This window comes from Musa acuminata, chromosome BXJ3-11 (genome assembly GCF_036884655.1).
Source record: "Musa acuminata AAA Group cultivar baxijiao chromosome BXJ3-11, Cavendish_Baxijiao_AAA, whole genome shotgun sequence".
Taxonomy (NCBI): Eukaryota; Viridiplantae; Streptophyta; class Magnoliopsida; order Zingiberales; family Musaceae; genus Musa; species Musa acuminata.
The window spans coordinates 28,385,572-28,404,977 of record NC_088359.1 but is presented as its reverse complement, the minus strand read 5'-3'; the positions used below and the strand labels follow the sequence as shown (position 1 = coordinate 28,404,977).

At 37.8% G+C, this 19,406-nt stretch overlaps 3 protein-coding genes across 8 annotated transcripts; 1 reads left to right on the top strand and 2 right to left on the bottom strand.

Moving 5' to 3' along the window:
- Nucleotides 1-109: 109 nt before the first annotated feature.
- LOC135586497 (protein SUPPRESSOR OF FRI 4-like) lies at nucleotides 110-6,089 on the bottom strand. Of its 4 annotated transcripts, XR_010502380.1 has the most exons (8): nucleotides 5,728-6,089; nucleotides 4,517-4,614; nucleotides 2,288-2,411; nucleotides 1,728-2,140; nucleotides 1,418-1,575; nucleotides 1,262-1,315; nucleotides 593-848; nucleotides 110-454 (listed from the first exon to the last, which is right to left on the bottom strand). XR_010502380.1 is itself a non-coding variant. In XM_065175056.1 (7 exons), the coding sequence occupies exons 1-7, from the start codon at nucleotides 5,916-5,918 to the stop codon at nucleotides 835-837; spliced, it is 1,056 nt and encodes a 351-aa protein (XP_065031128.1). In that variant the 5' UTR covers nucleotides 5,919-6,089; the 3' UTR covers nucleotides 110-834. The 4 variants fall into 4 exon arrangements, 3 of the variants coding, with proteins under 3 accessions (XP_065031128.1, XP_065031127.1, XP_065031126.1); XM_065175056.1 differs by having other exon boundaries at nucleotides 110-852; XM_065175055.1 differs by having other exon boundaries at nucleotides 110-848.
- Nucleotides 6,090-6,716: 627 nt separating this feature from the next.
- Nucleotides 6,717-11,095, top strand: LOC103971768 (nuclear transcription factor Y subunit C-4). 3 transcript variants are annotated; one of them, XM_009385880.3, is made up of 2 exons: nucleotides 6,717-6,842; nucleotides 9,950-11,095. In XM_009385880.3, exon 2 carries the CDS (start codon nucleotides 9,998-10,000, stop codon nucleotides 10,820-10,822), a length of 825 nt encoding a protein of 274 aa, XP_009384155.1. In that variant the 5' UTR covers nucleotides 6,717-6,842; nucleotides 9,950-9,997; the 3' UTR covers nucleotides 10,823-11,095. The 3 variants fall into 3 exon arrangements, with proteins under 3 accessions (XP_009384155.1, XP_065029807.1, XP_009384157.1); XM_065173735.1 differs by having other exon boundaries at nucleotides 6,836-7,095; XM_009385882.3 differs by lacking the exon at nucleotides 6,717-6,842 and adding an exon at nucleotides 6,966-7,099.
- A 553-nt stretch (nucleotides 11,096-11,648) lies between these two features.
- On the bottom strand, nucleotides 11,649-18,989 carry LOC135652643 (probable potassium transporter 11). The gene is made up of 9 exons (XM_065173734.1): nucleotides 18,278-18,989; nucleotides 17,450-17,675; nucleotides 15,521-15,766; nucleotides 14,919-14,969; nucleotides 14,228-14,488; nucleotides 14,089-14,141; nucleotides 13,894-14,008; nucleotides 13,544-13,798; nucleotides 11,649-12,894 (listed from the first exon to the last, which is right to left on the bottom strand). The coding sequence occupies exons 1-9, from the start codon at nucleotides 18,395-18,397 to the stop codon at nucleotides 11,879-11,881; spliced, it is 2,343 nt and encodes a 780-aa protein (XP_065029806.1). The 5' UTR covers nucleotides 18,398-18,989; the 3' UTR covers nucleotides 11,649-11,878.
- Nucleotides 18,990-19,406: the final 417 nt, after the last annotated feature.

The following is a 19,406-nucleotide window of genomic DNA, read 5'->3' as shown; positions in this document are numbered from 1 at the left end:
AAAATATTACAGAACCTCATCTGTATTCCTGGAATATTGTTTGACCTAAGGTGTAGAGGAGATTATAATCGACTTCGAGATCATTGCCAGTCGCTAAAATGACGGTGAATGACCAAAATGAAGCAGTGGTATTAGTTTCTGAAGAACTGCTGAGAATCTTGATAGAAGAACCGTTCAAAACCTTTACACTTATAACTCACAGCCTATTCATCATCAAATGAAACAACAAACTCGTCTAAATTGTCTATGGATACTTTGACAGACAAACCAACCTCTGATGAAGAGCATATTTATTCAGAAGGATCATTGAAGCTTGTTGCTTATGGATCAAGTCCTTCCAAGATCGCCAAAGAGACTTCAACTTCCAGCACTAGGAAAAAGACTAGAAAGCCATACGACCTGCAAGCTGGCTTTCAGATATCCGTCTGTCTATGGCTGCATTGACAGAGTTCATCTGCTTCAACATGCAGGCAGAAAATTAATCAGACAGATGCTTCGAGTAAGTGCTCATACAGCATGCTACTACCATTCTTCATGTCTAATTATCTAGCTACGCAAGAGGTACCAAACTTGCTTATGAATGAAAGCTGACCTGTGCCAACTCTTGTCGCACACTGTGATCAAATATAGATAACAAGAAATGCTACGAATTGAGAAAAGCCTGTCGGGATATATCTTGTGCCATCCAAGCCCCCAAGCTCATTAACAAGCAATAGGGAGAATAAATACCACATACAAGAAATTAAAATTTTAATCAGAACAAAATACATACACATTTTCGCACTGGCCTGGTGCTAGGTTGAGGACCCTTGAGTCTTTTGCAGCACAAGCTTGTCAGATTTGTACCACTAACTAGCAGAAAGAATAAATGTAAATACCTACTTGGAAACTTTGATGCCCCAGAAAATCGACTGGATTATATAGCATGTTAAAGGTCGCAATTTAAGGAAAAAAACCTCTTTCCCCATCAACCAGAAGGGTGAAACTAGAAATTGATTAGAAAAGAAGTCCTAGTAGTAAACTCAAAAGGGCCAAAAACTTAGTGGAGTCTAGATTCTGATGGATTTATCAACTATTTTTTTTTTATAAGTAAAATTTTTTTCTGATGGGGTTTGTTGGATTTATCAACTATTAAGTACAATTAAGTATAGTACCAAGAATCTAAAAGGAATAGGTCAACCTACCTATCCAGATCTGCAACCAAATTGCACATTCATCTCAATTCATTAGAACGAATAAACAGAAGGCACCAGCAACTTACCTGGCTAGTTTCATCATGCACCTGATACTTTGGTAGAGACATTCTTCTTTCTTCCTGCACAACAATCCCATGTTAAAGAACATAAAAAAAAAGAGAGTAAAGTATGAATAAGGCATTCAACCAAGAAATTATAAATGCTAGACTAGGAATAGTTACCATTGACATTGCCTCATCATCCCAAACCAAGTACACCTCATTTGCGGTGGGATGGGAAGCAGGGGGTTTGTTGGATATCACAGGTGGAGGTCCAATTGAAGGGTTCTCAGTGTTTGGACCAGAAGCATACACATGTGAGTTTGTATATGAAACAACACCTAAGGAACAATAGCACAAAATATTTACTTAGTCCCAAGTACAATTTCAGTCCAACAGATCTCCAAAGAACCTTCAAACATATAGGTTCATCACATGAATCTAAGGAGACCATACAAAATAAGAAGCTTTCAAAATAAACTGAATTTTGCACCTGAATTGTTTAGAGCAACATAACCACTTGCAGCAATACTTGATACAGGATTTGCATCAGCTACACCTTTCAACATCATAGGGGAGGTTGAGGAAATGACTGCAGGTGAGGATGTTGCCAAAAATGGGGAACTCTGAGCTGGTACACCAGCTGGACTACTGATTGGAAATAGTGGTTGGGACACTGCAGGTGGTGTGGATGATGATATGCCGGGTGGAAGTGGTGATTGAAGTCCAGCACCAGAAGTGGAGTTCAAAGGAGTCATAACATTCTGAATAGGAAATAATGGTTGTTGTGGTGCCACAACAGGTGCAGGAGGAACTGGAATGGTCAACTGTGGTGGAAACCAAGGTTGCGGACGAGCAGCTGGAACAGGCCATGTTGGAGGTGGCACTGGAAGTGCAGGATTGTATCTGGTTAAATAAATAAAAAAAACCTGTCAGAAGAGCATGTCATACATGAACAGCAACAGCAGTGGTTGAAGTTGTACTTATATGAGACAGCACAGAAAGTGAAAGCTTCAAGGTAATAAAACATCTAATCAGTGGAGTAAATCATACGCTGGTGGAACTGCACCATAAGTTGGAGGTGGAGGAAATCTTATGCCCATTGAACCAGGTACAACTCCAACAAGCCCAGTGGATGGCATTTCCACTTTCATTGTCTTTGCTGCTGCCTCTTCATCTGTGCCAGAATTTTATAAAGAATGGCAAAGTTAGCATCAACATTGCATCAAACACATGGTCACCGAAGAAGGAAAATATTTACAAACGCACACATAAAACATATATTAAGAATATCCATAGTATGTTGGTAGTTCAGAATATCCATAGTATGTTGGAGTTGAACTATCTTGATACGCTTGGTAATCCCAAGTAATGCTCAATACCATGGTACTCTTAAAAGCTATATTGAACAGAACACAAAGATTGCATTATTATGTAATGGACCATTTCTGGAGAGGGGCTCACATTTTCTGTCAAATCATGTCCTGCCAACATAAGCTTGAACAATGACAAGGAATGACAGCACCATTTTGTGGTATAAGCAAATTCATATGTAGATTGTGATACACAGATTTAATCAGCATAAAACATACAGGAATACAAACCCCTGTTTACTGCATCTCATCTAGTGGTCCTTGAACCTTGTACAAAAGCATGATGTCCAGTCAACCATGTCAAGTTCATGAAACATGTCAAGTTAAATACATTTTTTATGTTTAAGTGCAAACTGAAAATCATCCTTAAGAGAAAACTAAATCATTGGCATCATGAAGGAAACTGGACATTACTTAGACTGCAAAGATCACAAGGTCCAATGGAAATAATCTCACCATCGATCCTAGACAGATTAAATGGAAAAGTAATCAAATTCCAGATCCTTAATGATGCCAGACCTCTAGAAGACATTTTAAGTTGTCAAATGAAATCTTCTTATATTATTCTACATCAGTTGCCAAGATTGCCCGAGAAGAAGAAAAAAGAAGGCCAGGTGAAAGAAACAAGAAGACAAATATTAGATTTAAACAAAAATTATATGGGAAAAGAAATGAATGAAGTAATAGATTTAATAGAAGATTTCATCTCTACAAGGATGCTTCTTCCATACATAAAAAGAAAGATGACTGTCACAAAAATCTTATCAACATGGAAAATATTTGTCAACATAAATCTGAAAATTTATGTTCCTGAAGAAGAGATGAAATTGCTGATATATTTTGATTTATGAAATTCACATTTCTAATACTTTCTTCCTTATTTCTGTATCCCCCTTTTTTTTATTGTCCTTGGGTTCTAAAAAAGGAAAAAAGTTATTGTAACTAGAAAATCAATCAATAAATGAATAAATAATTCATTTTCTCATATTATGTGACCAGTGAACCACAACACTTTTTGGGACATCAAATATTAACAAACACATGATTGAATAACTCTTTTTTTCATCATAATATGTGTAAATGATACCATGCTTCATTCTTTTTCCAATGAAATGGTTCTATCATCTTAGGCACGCAAAGTTGTCATCTTTAGCCCTAGAAATTGATAATTAGACATAGTGAGTCTTGCAGTTATTATATTTAATCTCAACTAATCATACATCGTTTGTATCAAAGCAACTTATTCTACATAAGATTTGTGATACAGTAAAAAAAATACCTGTCCCGTGAATTAAATAAATTCTGTAAATTGCTTAATTTACAGAAAAATACTTGCCACAAACTAAACTTACAAAATGGGAAACTGCTGTGAACGACCATGAAGTTCACTTCAGCACAATAACAATAAAAAATAATTTCTCTAGAGGAAGCTTCACTTTTTTTGTAATCCTAGAAAGAACAGCACAAACAGATTGCTAAATTAAGGGACCTGTTAGCTTCTTGTCCTCTTTGCATGTGTACAGAAGCTCTTGAAATACAAGGTCAAGTAGAAAGAATAAGCAAAGTGCAAAACTTGGGGACCATAGAAACCACTATCAAGAGAGTATCAATGTGTCCAAGATGAGATATAACGAAAAAAAAAAAGAAGATGATATATAGCATTCAAAAATACTCATTGTGAAGAAAATGGGAATCAAAAGAATACCTTCATTACAAATATATTGATATCTCAAAATTTTAAAAATTCAAAAACCATTGAACAAAGATGGAGACAGGTATAGATGAGGTTCCAATTCATGGGCATGCACTAGGGCAAATGCATTTGAAAATAATGCATAACATATGAACATCATAAAAATAAAAAAAATTAAAATTTTACCAGAAAGAAAGCACATGCAAAAAGTTTTACCTTCGCCATAGTGAGCTGCTAATATATCAGGAGGGATTCCTTGCATTCCGTAAATCTCAATCTCAGTTGATTCTCTGTCAGGCTTAGCATTAGGAACCCTGAATGAGAGAATTGAATTTAGAACATCAAAAAAGGAAAATAATAGGGATGTGAATTTAACTAATGTCTGATACAACAAAACATGACTCAACAAAAAGAAACTCAGTCCACCCTATGTTATGGAACTGAATTTAACTAATGTCTGAAACAATGCTTGTCATGATCCACAGTATACATTATGTTATGGAACTGAATTAGATGTGAATTTAACTAATGTCTGAAACAATGCTTGTCATGATCTGAATTAGATGACCTGAAATAATAGGGATGTGAATTTAACTAATGTCTGAAACAATGCTTGTCATGATCCACAGTATACATTATGTTATGGAACTGAATTAGATGCCCTAATATCCTATGGGTAGGATCATCAGTTCTCGGTTACGATCAATTATGTATGCCCCAAATGAAGGCCAACTCTGTTGAAACTGAACTTCTCATTTCAAAATTCAAAAAATAGTTTTTTCTTAAAGCATCCAAACTTATGAATTTAGCATAATAATAAGCAACTTTAACATCATATAACATGTTTTGACTTAATTAACAAATAAAAGCATCAAGCTATTACAAAGTTTAATTGTGCATGCGCCCAACAACATCAAGACAAAAGATAATGGTGTGGATCCCGATTTCAAATGGTTCACTACACATTTCAATGAATGAATACCTTTTACACCATTGTCCTTTACTTTGGGTTCAATGAACATGCAAAACATTCTCGAGATTACTACCATAGAAATAATATAATTTTAATTGAGCATCATAGTTGTCAGTGCAAGAAGTCAAAGAGAACAATGGAATTTCTCTCATCCGAATCAGCTCCAAAATTTGGCAAACTTCGAACTGACGGTACTACCTGAATGTTAATCCAAAATTTCAAATTTTGACTCTTCCGTCAAAACTACAAGTTTATGTATGTCAACCTTCCAACCCACATAACAATCATTCATCACGGCACGTTTTAAGAAAGACAGTTCATGCATCTACAAATCAGGGGCAAAATGTTGGTCGGTCCAGCATCCAAAAAGACGAAACTCTAAAACTCAAATCCGTCAGTGTAACGCAAATTTAGGGATTTGGAGACGATTGATATTTGGGTTGGGGGAACATACTTGGTGACGGTCTCCTTGTGGACCTGGAGAACATGGATGGCCATGCCACCAGCGGTGGAGAGCTTCTTGTGGCAGACGTGGCACTTGAAGTGCTTGGCCTTCTGGTGCTGGACGAGGATCTTCTCGTCGTCGAACTCCCGGTCGCAGTAGTAGCACCACATCTTCGACGGCCTCTTCTTCTTCTTCCCCATCGCCGCCCAGGTTCAGCCGATCCTCCTCTCCTCTCCTCCGATCCGGTGTCGGGAGCAATCGAACGATCCGGAATCAGAGATTAGGGTTCTGCGAATCGCCGACCCGCGGGAGGAAACCAGACGACCAACGAAGCCCGGCTCATTAGGTCACTCGGTGAGCGCAGATAAATTCTTTTGAGAACGGATTCATGGTTTTGGGCCTAAAAGCCTTTTAGGCCCATTCAAAGACGGCCCAATTTCGCACCAGATTGGGATCATACGTGATAGAGTGAGCACATTTCATCCAACTTTATTTTTATTTTAATTTATTTTTTCGAAAGGTAAATGATGAATATTCCAAATAAGGTAAATTTGAATGAACTTAAGTAATTTTACCGTAATAAGTAATCTTTCCCCAACATCACACATTGAGCGAATGGAAGCATTTCCTTCGAATTTACTCATCAGAAATTAAAAAAAAAAAGGAAAAGAAATAATTAATTACTAATAAGATATGGACGTTTCGCAGTTCGTTTCGCAGCTCGATTCCCACGGCATTTTGACTGGACTAAACTTCGAGTACACATTGACAAAAATGCACGTGGAAGATCCCCGCCCCTTTTGACCAGCCGGATTCCGCCACGTGCATAGTTCGGATTGGTCCTTTACGCCACGCGTCCTATGGAATCTGATTCCCCTCGGGACCAATTTGTTCCTACCCCAATGAGGACCCGATACTCTCGTTGGAACACGTATGTGGGACCATGAACCACCTCACGGTAAGTGACTGGTGGTGTGTTGTCGAAGGTACGGTTTGGAATGTTTCTTTAGATTCGCCTTCTCGATCTCTCTCGCTGCTTCGCTTTCCTTAGGGTTCCCGACGAGGAAAAAGATACGGCTTTTGTTGGGATCGTGGCTTCGCCTCCGTCTCCACTCGACGCATGTGTAAGCTCTTAATTTTCTGCTGCTTTTCTTGGCACCATTACGCCTGTTCGAATTGTTGTGTTGTTGGGTGGTGCCCTTGGACGCGATCGGACGTCCTCCGGCCTCGATTTCGTGGGCGGAGCTACTGTGGCATCGTGTTCTGTGCTTTTGGTCATCAAGTAGATAGTCGTCGGGCTGAGAGTGCGTCGCCCGGTGCTTGTTTTGGCTTTGGCCAATTGGTCGTTTGTCGGGTGGCTTGGTTTCCTGTGATCTCGTGGGTACAAGTTCAAGTCTTTCCTTTTGTTCTTCTCGTTGAGCTTTTGTTGCCCTTTTCGTTAGTAGGAGTCAAGATGTTTCCTGTGAGCATCACTTTTCGAACATAGAACAATGCCAAATTTGTAGTGTGATTCTTTCTGCCTTTGTTCGATGAGTTGCTCCATCTGTCAAGGATAAGGCTGTGTATATTAACCCTCTTCAGGCGTCGTGTCGGCATGAGCCTGGGCCGTCTTTTTCAGAATACTTTTAATATTGTAACAACAGGGTAGTTCATTGGTCTTTGGAACTGTGAAGGGGCGGCGGCATCCTGCCCTTCGATCCCTTTTTTTTCTTTTTTGTCTAGTCTATATTTTTTAGGCATAAAAATGTAGATAAATTTCTTGTCTTTGTCTTAGCATCTTTGTGCGGAATTAACGACCTTCTTTAAATAATTTTCGACTCAAGTGCTAATTATAGACTATGGCCTTCTGGTCGTCCTTTTTCTGGATCCACAAGATAAATTGCATCACTATTCAATATTAACATCTTGTTCATGTTGAGACTCTATAAATATAATACATCTTGTACCATTAGGAAACTTGTGAAGGCAGTCAGTGAGGAAGAAATGTGAGTTTGTGTATCTTTTGATGAGTTTTCTCATTCACTTTTGATTCCGACTATCCGAAGGAAGGTGGTAGACGTTATCTGGTAAAATACAAAATATGGAACAAGACCTGATATGCATCCTTGTGTGTGTGCAATAGCAGAATTGAACCTGATAAAATCTTTATACAATTGAAAAGTATGCTCTCAAGAGCACTCTATATCACTTTTGGCACACTTAAATTAAACATGATCATAACAGGGCATCGAATAGAACCCGAAAAAATCTTTGTACAATTGAAAAGTATGCTCTCAAGATCACTACATCACATTTGGCATACTTATATTAAACATAATCATAAGAGTGAGTAAGATTGTGCTTGAAAATCTCTTATGCGTCCAATCTAGGTGGAGTCAAGACTGTTTTGTTTAAGTCCAGATTAATCTTTTTATTGTTCAGGATACTGGACTTAAGTAAGAGTCTTATGTTATTATTTTTTCAATTGAAGAAGTGATAAGGATAAAATTTAACTGAGAGAGGATGAAATGAGATTTTTATCTTATTCAATCTTAGCAATAGTCAAATGGTTAATCAGTAAAAAAAACCTTCAAAAAGAAAAAGGGGTGTATACAGCACATGAGGCTCTCACCACTAAATAAAACCTTAAAGGGCTTTATTATGAAAATTAAGATGAATATTTGGATGAAAGAAACGTTTCTTTAGGCTATATGACCTTGCTATCTTTTTTCATTTGATGGATGTTTCCCTCCATCTTTTACTCTTCTTCCAACCCACGGTCCCCTTCTCCCCTCCTCTTAGAGTCATATTAGAGCATGGGTTTACATTATTGCACTACTCTGTTTCCATCAAATTTCCAAATTTATTAGTTTACTTGCAATTTTCTTTCATTTTCAGAATTTAAGTTATATAGTCTCAGATAGGTAATGCTCAATTTATAGTTATCTTTCTTGGCATAACTCTTTCACAACCTTGTTATTGAATGTTGTTGTCCATGCTTGAACCATTCCATGATATTTATGTTTTCTTTGTCTTTGAGCTGCAAAATTGGCATGAATATCTGCCCCCTATCCAGGTTTTCCTGTTACTACCCAAGAGGTGGCTACTACTCGACTAACTTAGCTACAAACTTCCAGAGATAAGCATATATGTTATGTTGACACTTTGAGAGAAAGATGGGCATAATAATTAATTACTGGCTTTGTAAAATGCATGATGATAACTTATGATAGTGATACAACAGATTAATTAGTTGCACTGCTGGATGGCGGTGTGATAAAGCTTTTCTGAAATTATGGTTGGACATACCTGGTTTTGTTCTTTCTACATGGATCGTGAATAGATACCTTTCAACTGGGAAGATGGTCTGTTTGTGGCAAATATGTTGCGCTGCCAAATTTGCTAGGTTGAAGTATTTGAATACGGTTCTATCTGAATGCAAGGATTTAAACACCATTGAAACTGGCATGTACCATTTCGTATTTACCAGTCCGAGTGTAATACCATTTGGTTAGATTTTGAACTTTATTCACTAAGATTGGGCGTTACAAGTTTGTATGCTGCCTAGTATACTAATACTGCATCAGTCCATTTGGTTGCCAAACTTGGTATCTAATTGATATTTAAATTCTTGGGTAGGTTTAGATGATTCCTTCTCAAAAAATTTTCATATATTGTATTGTAATTTAAGATGAGAAAATTTGCAGTTATAGCCTGGCAAAGATTGCCTACTAGGTCAGTTTCATGTTTAAACTAATGGATTACTGGACATCTTTTTCAAGTTTAATTTTCATCTGACAAATGGAGTGCTGTGTATCGTTTGGAATATAATATTGTATTTTTTGGTGTACATTACCTAACACATCACACGACTAGAGAAGAAATGTTTTGGAAGGATTGTGGCCTAGTATTACTGAAGTACTATCCTAGAATATCTTGAGAGTTACAAAGTCCACCAGTCCATAAGCAAAACTGCAGGATGAAATAGGGGAAGCTCGTAATTACAGGTTGAGGTTGCTTTGACATTGTAGCTATGTTTTACTATCACACAGAACCTTATGTACATTGTTTTTTGTATTGTAGTACAAAAGTCATTCTTGAATTGTCTACAAGACTTAAATGTATAAACTTTAATTTTTTTACTTTATTACTGACTTCTCATGACTGCAAGCATCAAATTGGTAGCTGGTCTCTTTACTGTAATTTCATGGTTTTATTAGAATTTCTCTGATTATTTTTTCTTATCTTACAGTCATGGCTGGCCCAGAACTGTAAAGAAACTGGGAGGAGTGTTCTGGTCATGGATCAGTCAACCCAACCGCTGCAGCCTGTGATGGGAATTGTCACTGGTGCTGCCCAAATAGCATATGTTGCCCCTGCTTACCAACCAGCTTCTATAGTAACTGGAGCTCCAGCAGCGGCTGGAACTTTACCAACACCACCTACTTCAGCATTCACCACAAACCAAACCCAGCTTGCCAGCCAGCACCAGGTTGCGTACCAGCAGGTCCAGCAGTTCCACCACCAACAACAGCAACATCAGCAGCAACAGCTTCAGGCATTCTGGGATAACCAGACATTAGAGATAGAACAAACCAGTGATTTCAGGAACCATAGCCTGCCGCTGGCACGAATAAAGAAGATCATGAAAGCTGATGAGGATGTCCGTATGATCTCGTCTGAGGCTCCTGTAGTGTTTGCTAAAGCATGCGAGTTGTTCATTTTGGAGCTGACACTGAGAGCATGGATCCACACCGAGGAGAATAAAAGGAGAACGCTGCAGAAGAATGACATTGCAGCTGCTGTAACCAGGACTGACATATTTGACTTTTTGGTCGATATAGTTCCCAGGGATGAGTTGAAGGATGACGGCCTTGGGATTCTGAGAGCTGCTTTGCCCACTGTTGGTGGTTCTGCTGACTCGATTCCTTATTATTATGTGCCAGCACAAAATCAGATGCCAGGTGCCGGAGTGATCATGGGAAAGCCTATTGATCAAACGGCTGCCTCAGCAGCATATGCTGCTCAACAGCCTCACTCGGTAGCATATGTGTGGCAGCTCCCTCAGGCTCAGCAACCTCAGCCACATCCCCAGCAGCACCAGCCTATACCTGAAAGTGACTGAGTGTGATATAGATGGATAGCTACGAGCAATCATGTCTGACAGAATAGCAAACAACTCTTAAACATGTCGGTGTGCGAGATGGTTATTATTACTGATAGTGTTAGTCCTCAGCAGAAAAATGAAAAAAAAAGAAAAGAAAGAAAAGGTATGCCAAGCCATTGTGAAGTTTTTCATTTTTCAACTGCTGACGGGAAAAGAAGCATTATTAACTTAAGTTGTATAACTAAGAATGCAATGATCTTTAGTGGCCTTTGCTGTGAGATTTTTATTTCAGTAGTTCTCTTGACTGATGGTTAGTTTGAGGCTTTTTTTCCGGGTGAAGTTGTGGTTTACCAGATCAATTGTTACTGTTTTAGTTCAAACATCTGGCCATCTGTGGTTTTCTACTGTGATTGACTAGTTGCTTGTTTGAAATCGACAAGAAGCATTCATTCTACTATTTGAAGCATGGTGTAGATTTTGGAGATGATGATGCTTGCACTCATGGTGGCTGTGTCTACCTTCAGAATTTGGGAGTTCTGAGTCAAAGTTATATTTGGAAACACTTGCTCTAGATATCAGCAGAGTCATGCCTCAACCACAAATGGAATTGCTACTCAAACCAGTCATACAATGATTATGGTGAAATTTTTTTTGTTCTTTTCCATGTTGAAGGCTTTAGTTATAGTAATTTTGATCCTCATCAATGCAAGTGTAAGCTTCTTTCTACAGTAGCATGATGCCATCAGAACTCAACAAACTTCTTCTACAAAGTTGAAGCTTGTGGCAGAATTCCATAAATATTTCTTCCTTTCTTCTTCTCTTATTTGAAACATGCTTCAATCTCTAAAAGAATCATTATAATTTCATTACACTATACACACCACGCCACATCGACATACTGAAAAAAGAAAAAAAAATTGAAAGTTGCTCTAGCTTTCAAGTGTTCTACCAATATCTGTAATCATGATCAGAAATATCAGGCAAAGCTTGTGAGCTACAAGAAGCCCTACTACTTTCACTGATCTGATCTTAATTATTGGGCATTCAAAAAACACCTATATTTGGACAAGTTAACTATATATAATATATCTGCCCCACATTCAATAGGCTTTCATGTGGAACATTAAAGATCACACTATTCTCCCTGCAGATCCTCCTAAGGAAAGCATAGATGTAATCCACAGCAATCCTCTTCACGATAATGGACTCCCTACGAGCCCTTACCATCGTGTTCCCAAGAATGTGCACCACCCCGGCCTCCTTGCACCTGTTCAAGTACTCCAATTCGTCGCTGATGGTTTGAGTTGTCTGGCTTGATGACCTCACTATATTGCTTCCTTGAGACTGAGCCGGTTGGATATCATAAGATGAGCAACTGTAATCCACATTGGACGAGAGCGTGTTATCGTCTCCATTCTCCATCATCTGTTGCTGTGTCAACAAGCTATACTCATCCGAATCAGAATATCCTTCCATCATGGTCTCCAATTGAACAAAGAGAGAGAGGCTATCGAAGAGCATCTTCTCGAAGTCATCATCTTTCTTATGAAGATCTTTGTATCCATACCTTGCAACACAGCGAAACATATGGAAATTCTTTGGCCCGATCCTCTTCACGAGGAACCGTTCTTCCACCGGCACGGTGTAGACTGGAAGGTACTTGACACAAACAAATACGACGACCGAGTGGATGGCAGGAAGGTTAGTGATGAAATGAGAGAAGATGTGTGGCACACCGCTGGCCAGCTCAGTGTATACAAAGCCAATTCCAGGGACACGAACTAAGCCCAGGCTGGGGCCAAGGCCAAGAATCCAGGCCATGGATACTTTACTATGCATCTCGAACTCGTATCGCTTGACTGTGCCGTAATGCCAAATATACATTATGATGAGAAATGCTGCAGCGATGACAAGAGGTACCCAACCACCTTGATCTATCTTGAATAGCACAGCAGACAGGTATGGAAGCTCCACCAACAATGATAGAGCAGTGAAGATGGAGACGAGGATCCAATGGCTCCGCCAGACCAACAGCATAATTGGGATCATAAGAAACGTCGTTACCACCATTACGATCACGACTGCAGTTCCTGTTTTTATATGAAAGAAAATTTTCCAGATTTCAGAGAGTGATTACAAACAGTAATCCCACAAGTGCTTGTGATCATATTAATACTTTTCTTGTTTTAGTTGACAAACAAGCATTTATGGTCATACTACTTTTGTTCCGATTGATAAACAAGTACTTATGACCACATTGTTTTTTGATAATTGACAATAGAATCATACTTCATTGTAATCGACAGACAAATACCTGTGACCTTATTTTTTGTGATAATTGATGATACAAAAAAGGATGGTGTACCAATCAATGTCCACTTAATCATAGTATCAAAACTGGATGGTAGCATGATACATCTATTCTACATTCCGATCATGAAAATTAACATGCTTACAGAGTGAACACTAAAAAGATACCGATTGATGTTAGGCAGAAGTATATAATAGAGGGATGACTGAGAGATTTACAGTGAGCTATAGAAACTAGTATGGTTATGTGCCAACAGCTATTTCAAGAATTTGTCTGACTATGAAACAACCATTGCATCATTATTCTTCGGCAACATAACTACAAAGTAGACTGGTTTTTTTTTTGAGAAGACACAAAATAGGTGGCAAGCAAGAACATGTAGCATGATGCACATAAAGCACGCATTACCAAAGTTGGAGCAAGCTTACCGTATGCATTTCCGATCTGAATTTGATTTTTGAATCCAACAGTAACTGCTATACAGAGAATCATAAGAACCCAATTGATATCCGGAATGTATATCTGACCGAGAAACTTCCTTGATGTGTGCACAACCTTGACCCTCGGAAAACAACCAAGTGCAAGAGCTTGCTTGATTATTGAAAATGTTGCAGATATCGTGGCTTGACTAGCAACAATTGCTGCTGTGGTTGCAATGATAAACATGGGCCAGTATATGCCATCTTGAATAATAAAAGAAATGTGACCATCCACTCGCTACATTAATAACAATATAGTAATAGAAAAAAACAAAGAAATGAACATTAAGAGTAAGGACCTGGAATGGACCGATAGAAAGCATCAGACACATGCTCTGTGTTATGAACAAGATATGCAGCTTGCCCAGTGTATGCTAAAAGAAGACAAGGGAACACAATCAGGGTGAATGCAATCTGCAAGAAAATATAGTATTAGTGAAACAGAAACTATGAGAGATTGATCAGGTTCATTAGATGATACTACTGGTTATTACCTGAACAGCCAGTACTGGGAAATGACACAGGTCAGCAAATAATGCTTCTGTTCCTGAAAAACAAAATCAGAATATACTGAAGTCATCTCATGTATATAATCAATGCGAGTCACATGTCAGAGTCTAACAAATAGCCAACCTGTTATACTAAGCAAAATTCCTCCTAGTGACATCCAACTTTCACGCTTCCCTCGTCTAAAGTATCGGTATATGTAAACTGGATTGAAAGCCTTCAGAACCGAACTATCATGTTTCCATATGTTGACAGCACCAATAGCTCCAATCAACAGAAACCAGAGGAGCACAATAGGAGCAAAAAGCCATCCAACTTTATCAACACCGTAGTGTTGCATGCTAAACAAACCAACCAATATGACCACCGCAAAAAGCACGGCGATATCTGAAACATTGAGATATGAGGAAGAACAAACAGTTATCCATACAAAATCTGTGTTCTGACAGAAAGAAACACATATGCAGATAAATCGAAAAGCACTTATGTATTTTCAGTTAACTTATCTAGAGAACGTTTGCAAATTTTCTATTTTCAGTTGATAGGGATGCCTTAGGGTATCTGCTATTATGTTTGTTATAAAACTCATCATTTGGTTCCAGAAAAGGGAATGAAGTAACAATCTAGACCTAATTTGTACAGGACTGTATCATATGATCATCACTAGATTTTTCTAAAACTAAGAGTAAGATATAGTAATTGATGGATTTTACTAAAACTAAGAGTGACAAGTTAACTCATAAACATCTATGCAAATAAAAGTACATAAAGACAAAAAAATTAGAAAAGAAAAACGGTCTCAAGGTTGCAGATATACCATTACTCATTTTTGGGTGGTCAAACTTTATGCCGCCTGATGCAGAAAGAACTGCAAAACAAACACTGTGCAAGTTAGAAGATCACAGGAATTGTTTCTAATGATCAAATTCTAGAATTCAAAAAATAAATCTATCATGGCAGGTCTAATTAGCATTTGCCAAACTTGCACCAAACAACATAAGCTGAGTTAACTGTTTTATCCAAAAAAAGTGACATAATGCAGCAATTAATGAAGAACATTGTATAAACGATGGTTAATTATTATACAAACAAAGTGAGGGAAAATGCCACATCAGATGCAAGTCTTTTGATAGGAAATCATGAGCCACCAAATGAACAACCACAAAATTCATAAAGGACACGACTTAAATTTGAGGAGCAATATATCAACAATCATCAATATATGAGACGAAAATACATTCAGTGATTAGGTAGAACTAAGAACAAATTATTCAGAAAAAAGAACTAAGATCCTGCAGACAAATAGGAAAGAGAAAGAACAGATTTTAATACAAAAGATATAGTAAAAAGCTCCCCTAGAGAAAGAAAATAGAAAAAGGGTCCCCTAAGAGATAGAAGATATGGGAAAAAAGAGTTCACCTGAGATGACAGGAGTGAGAATCCCATCACCAATTGCCATACAAGTGCCAACCAGGACAAGAATAAGAAGAGCATTCTTTTTATAGGCGTGTGACTCTAACCATCTCTTGACTTTCGCAGCTAGTGAGTTCTCGGCATACGTATGACGACTATATGTTGTCAGCTGTTCATCAGTTCTATGTTGGTTAGGAATAGTGTTTACTTTGGCATGACGGCAGAGTAGGGAATAAAGAGCAAACGTGCCACCTGCATATAACAAGAATTTACATTTGTTACGGATACATAAGGGTCAGTCATAGAACCAAATACATAAACAGCATTACTGCAGTCGCTAATGATGCTGAAGTTTCCTTTCTTCTAAGCCTTCTTTTTTTACATCAAGGTGAATCATCATTTTTGGCAGGATAGTTTCAAAATTAGTGTCAAGCATATCAGCAGCAATTTAAATCTTGGCCATGTAAAACAGTTACAGTCTTGTACACTCAGCATAACAATCACAAACCATAAAGTCAATTTTTTTTCCTGTGAAGTTGCTCTGAACAAAAAGATTAGAGTGGATCAAAACTTCTTGATGTAACTTCAACATTTTATTTGATTTGAAATATTTCTTGACATTGATGAAACTCCAGAGAGTAGAAACTAAGATGGAGTAAGACCAAGCATGCGCACAATAAGAACACATAATTATGGACATTCACCACAGAGTTCACCTTGATGAGAGCCTAAATTCTTGGTTAGCATCATCAGTATTATATACTAGCATCAACTCCCACCATTCATGGTAGTACAGACAGGAGTATCTTCCCAAGCATTAAACAAATACCTATTAGTATTGGTTTTTTCTCCTGAAATATGATCTGCAAAACTGTAACATAATATTACTTAATTGGCATGACCAACCACACCAACAAAGCAATAAATCAGCTTTCCCATCTCTGAAAACTCCTGCAGTGCTGCAGAAATTTTGAGACTGTATATTCTTGGCAAAGCGCCAACATTATAGACTTGCTACTAGTATCAAATATTTTTACCAACTCATGATAATACAATAGGAATAATCTTTCTTTGGTAGACCAGTGTTCTTGAGGTGAAATGTGGATTGACACAGTCCTAGACATTCTACTGTATCTATCTTGTTGTTACTTCAATCGACAATGAAGAGTTATAGGTTGACAGGTACCACATCTTCAACTACCTAAAAAGAACAAACATTACCTTTAATATTGTCTTATCCTAGATTTTATTTGGATTATAAATTTGAACTTCTGCAGTCATATATCACATCACACAAATCATGACTCACTTTGCCGCAACCATATTGTTCCCAGGGATTCTCTTACATAAGGCATTTGTCAAATCTTCTGATTCTGCTTGAAGGTTATCTGCTGCATGTTGGTCAATGAGACAACATAAACTTATTTACAAGCTTAATCCTTCTTTTTTTTCTCTTTTTCATGCATCAACTTATTCACAATTGCATAAGTCTCTTGTCCTTGGTGGAAATCTAACTAGACTTGTGCACAACCTAAATGGGATTTTGGTCCATGTTAGTGCCAATTAGTTCAACTGTTGTTCATTGTGATTTCTCCATTCATGCTGTTTCTGTTGCAATTTCATTATTACTGTACATAATATAGTACATAATGTAACCATTTCAAAAAATTAGGAAAAGGAAGACCAATTTCATTCCTGAATTTTCGCTTATTGCATAATATTTTGCAAATTTCCTTCAAATCTAGATGCCCATGTTTTTATCTGCATGGCTTGTTGATGCTGGTTTTCCAATCATCTTTCACATATTTGAAAAAACACAATGATTCTTTAGAAGACATACATTGTAACAAGGTTATACAAAAAACAATGCATCCAGTTGCGCATGTAATAGTAGATCTAGCAACTTCATAACTAAAAAGTTCAGTGATAGCTTACCTTGACCGTTATCATTTGCTCTCAGAACCACAAAAACATATTTAAGAAGTGGTATGAGTGTGAGCGAGTATATGATCAAAGAGAGAGCTCCAATTACATCTTCTGCATCTTCAACGCCACGAGGGAATGTATTGTAGAATACATACAATGGTGATGTTCCCAAGTCTCCGAATACAACCCCAAGACTCTGAAATGCAAGTCTCATTACCAAAATGGCTGAGAATTTCTGCACATACAAAAACATTTAGCACATTAGTTTGATTAGCACTTGCTCAAGGAAATGATGTAAAAGAATAATCTAAGAGAGATCTTTATGCTATGCAGAGTTTGCGATGGTCAATAACTGTGTGTCTGTTACAAAAAGAACAAAGGAAAAATGCTCTGGGCTGCAAGAGCAGCTTTTCCCAGAAGATTTTATATCAGAAATTGAAAATTCTTAAAAAGAATGAAAAAGCAAACGGAAACCCAAATCTTCACAACAAAAAACAGGTAGCTGCCAAATTACCCAACACAGTTCAACATTACCTGCATATACCAACTTTATGCATTTTCGACATGATTTATGACAGAAAAGATTAAGACTAATTATTAGGTATCATGTTCCTCAATTAAATGGAATGAAGTTTTGGTAAGATTCACCTAGAGTACACATTTTTGCCAAAGTAAAATATTCAACAACGCGAAAAGAAGATGCCAAATGATGAAAGATGATTGAATTTTTTATCTATGATACAAAATAATAAATAGCAAAGCAATCAAAAAGATTCCACCACACACAAGTCTGTCATAAGCTATCTATGATAAATCTTCAGAGCAATTGAATCACACCTTTTCTCGATACATATTTCTCAGTCTTCCAGCCTCTTCATCCATGGGTTGGTCAAGATTCTGATCCAGTTCCCACATGCTCCCCTTGTTCATCTCCTCATCTACAGACCCGGAAGCCATTGGAACAGCGCCAATTTCAGCACAACTCCTCAGTGTCCCTGTCCTCTTAACTTTGATCACCAAGGATCTCAATCACCGATCTCAGCTAAGAAGAGATACCACAAGCGAACAAAAGAAACGAATCGAGATAAAGCGAGCATCCTCCTCGGTTCAACTTAAACTCCAGTTGCCCACCACCCCAAAAAGGATCATCTGTAAGCCTACACCCGGATAAAAGACCTAAAGAGGAAATCTACAGAGCTTGAGGCTGTTCAACTTCACCGCAGCAAATCCGATGAAAACCAACGCAGAAAAAACTCGTTATGCGCTGTTTCCAAGGGCAAAGAGACTGGGAAAAGCTCCTAAATCCAGCCTTGTGGCAGTTTCCATCGACCAAGTGTCATCAGCATCTCAAGAGAAGCTGGGGAACATCAAGGTGAGAGGCTGAGACACCTGTAGAGGAATCGATGGGAGGAAAGGTGGCGCCTTGACAAGCCCGGCGGGCTCAAGGCCGTCCTTTGTGAGGGACTTCGGGGAATTGGGGACCGAACAAGGGAGGTCGGCAGCGTTGCAGGCGTGGGGACTCGCAGGGTGAAAGAGGCAGAGAACAGCTCCCCTGCTATTAACTGAGCTCGGCAATATATATATATATATATATATATATAGAGAGAGAGAGAGAGAGAGAGGTGCGTTTCGGTGTTTCGTCGTTTGATAAGGCTAAAAAAAGGGAGAAGTTGTTAGATTATCGGATTCTATCTAAATAAGTAAGACATATTATAAATATAATTAAATTTTAATTATAATTATCGATCAATAAAAAAAATAAATTATAATAAAAAATTTTAAAAGATAATTTTGATAAAAATAACTCTTCTAATTATATCATAAATCTTTTATTTTCATCTCAAAAACTCTCATAGTCACTGTTATTTATCGGGCTTTGTAATAAATATATTAAGAGAGAAAAGTGCACATGCTATTATGTTCTTTTGCTTAAGTTAAAAAAAATTATTAGGTTATATGATCCTAT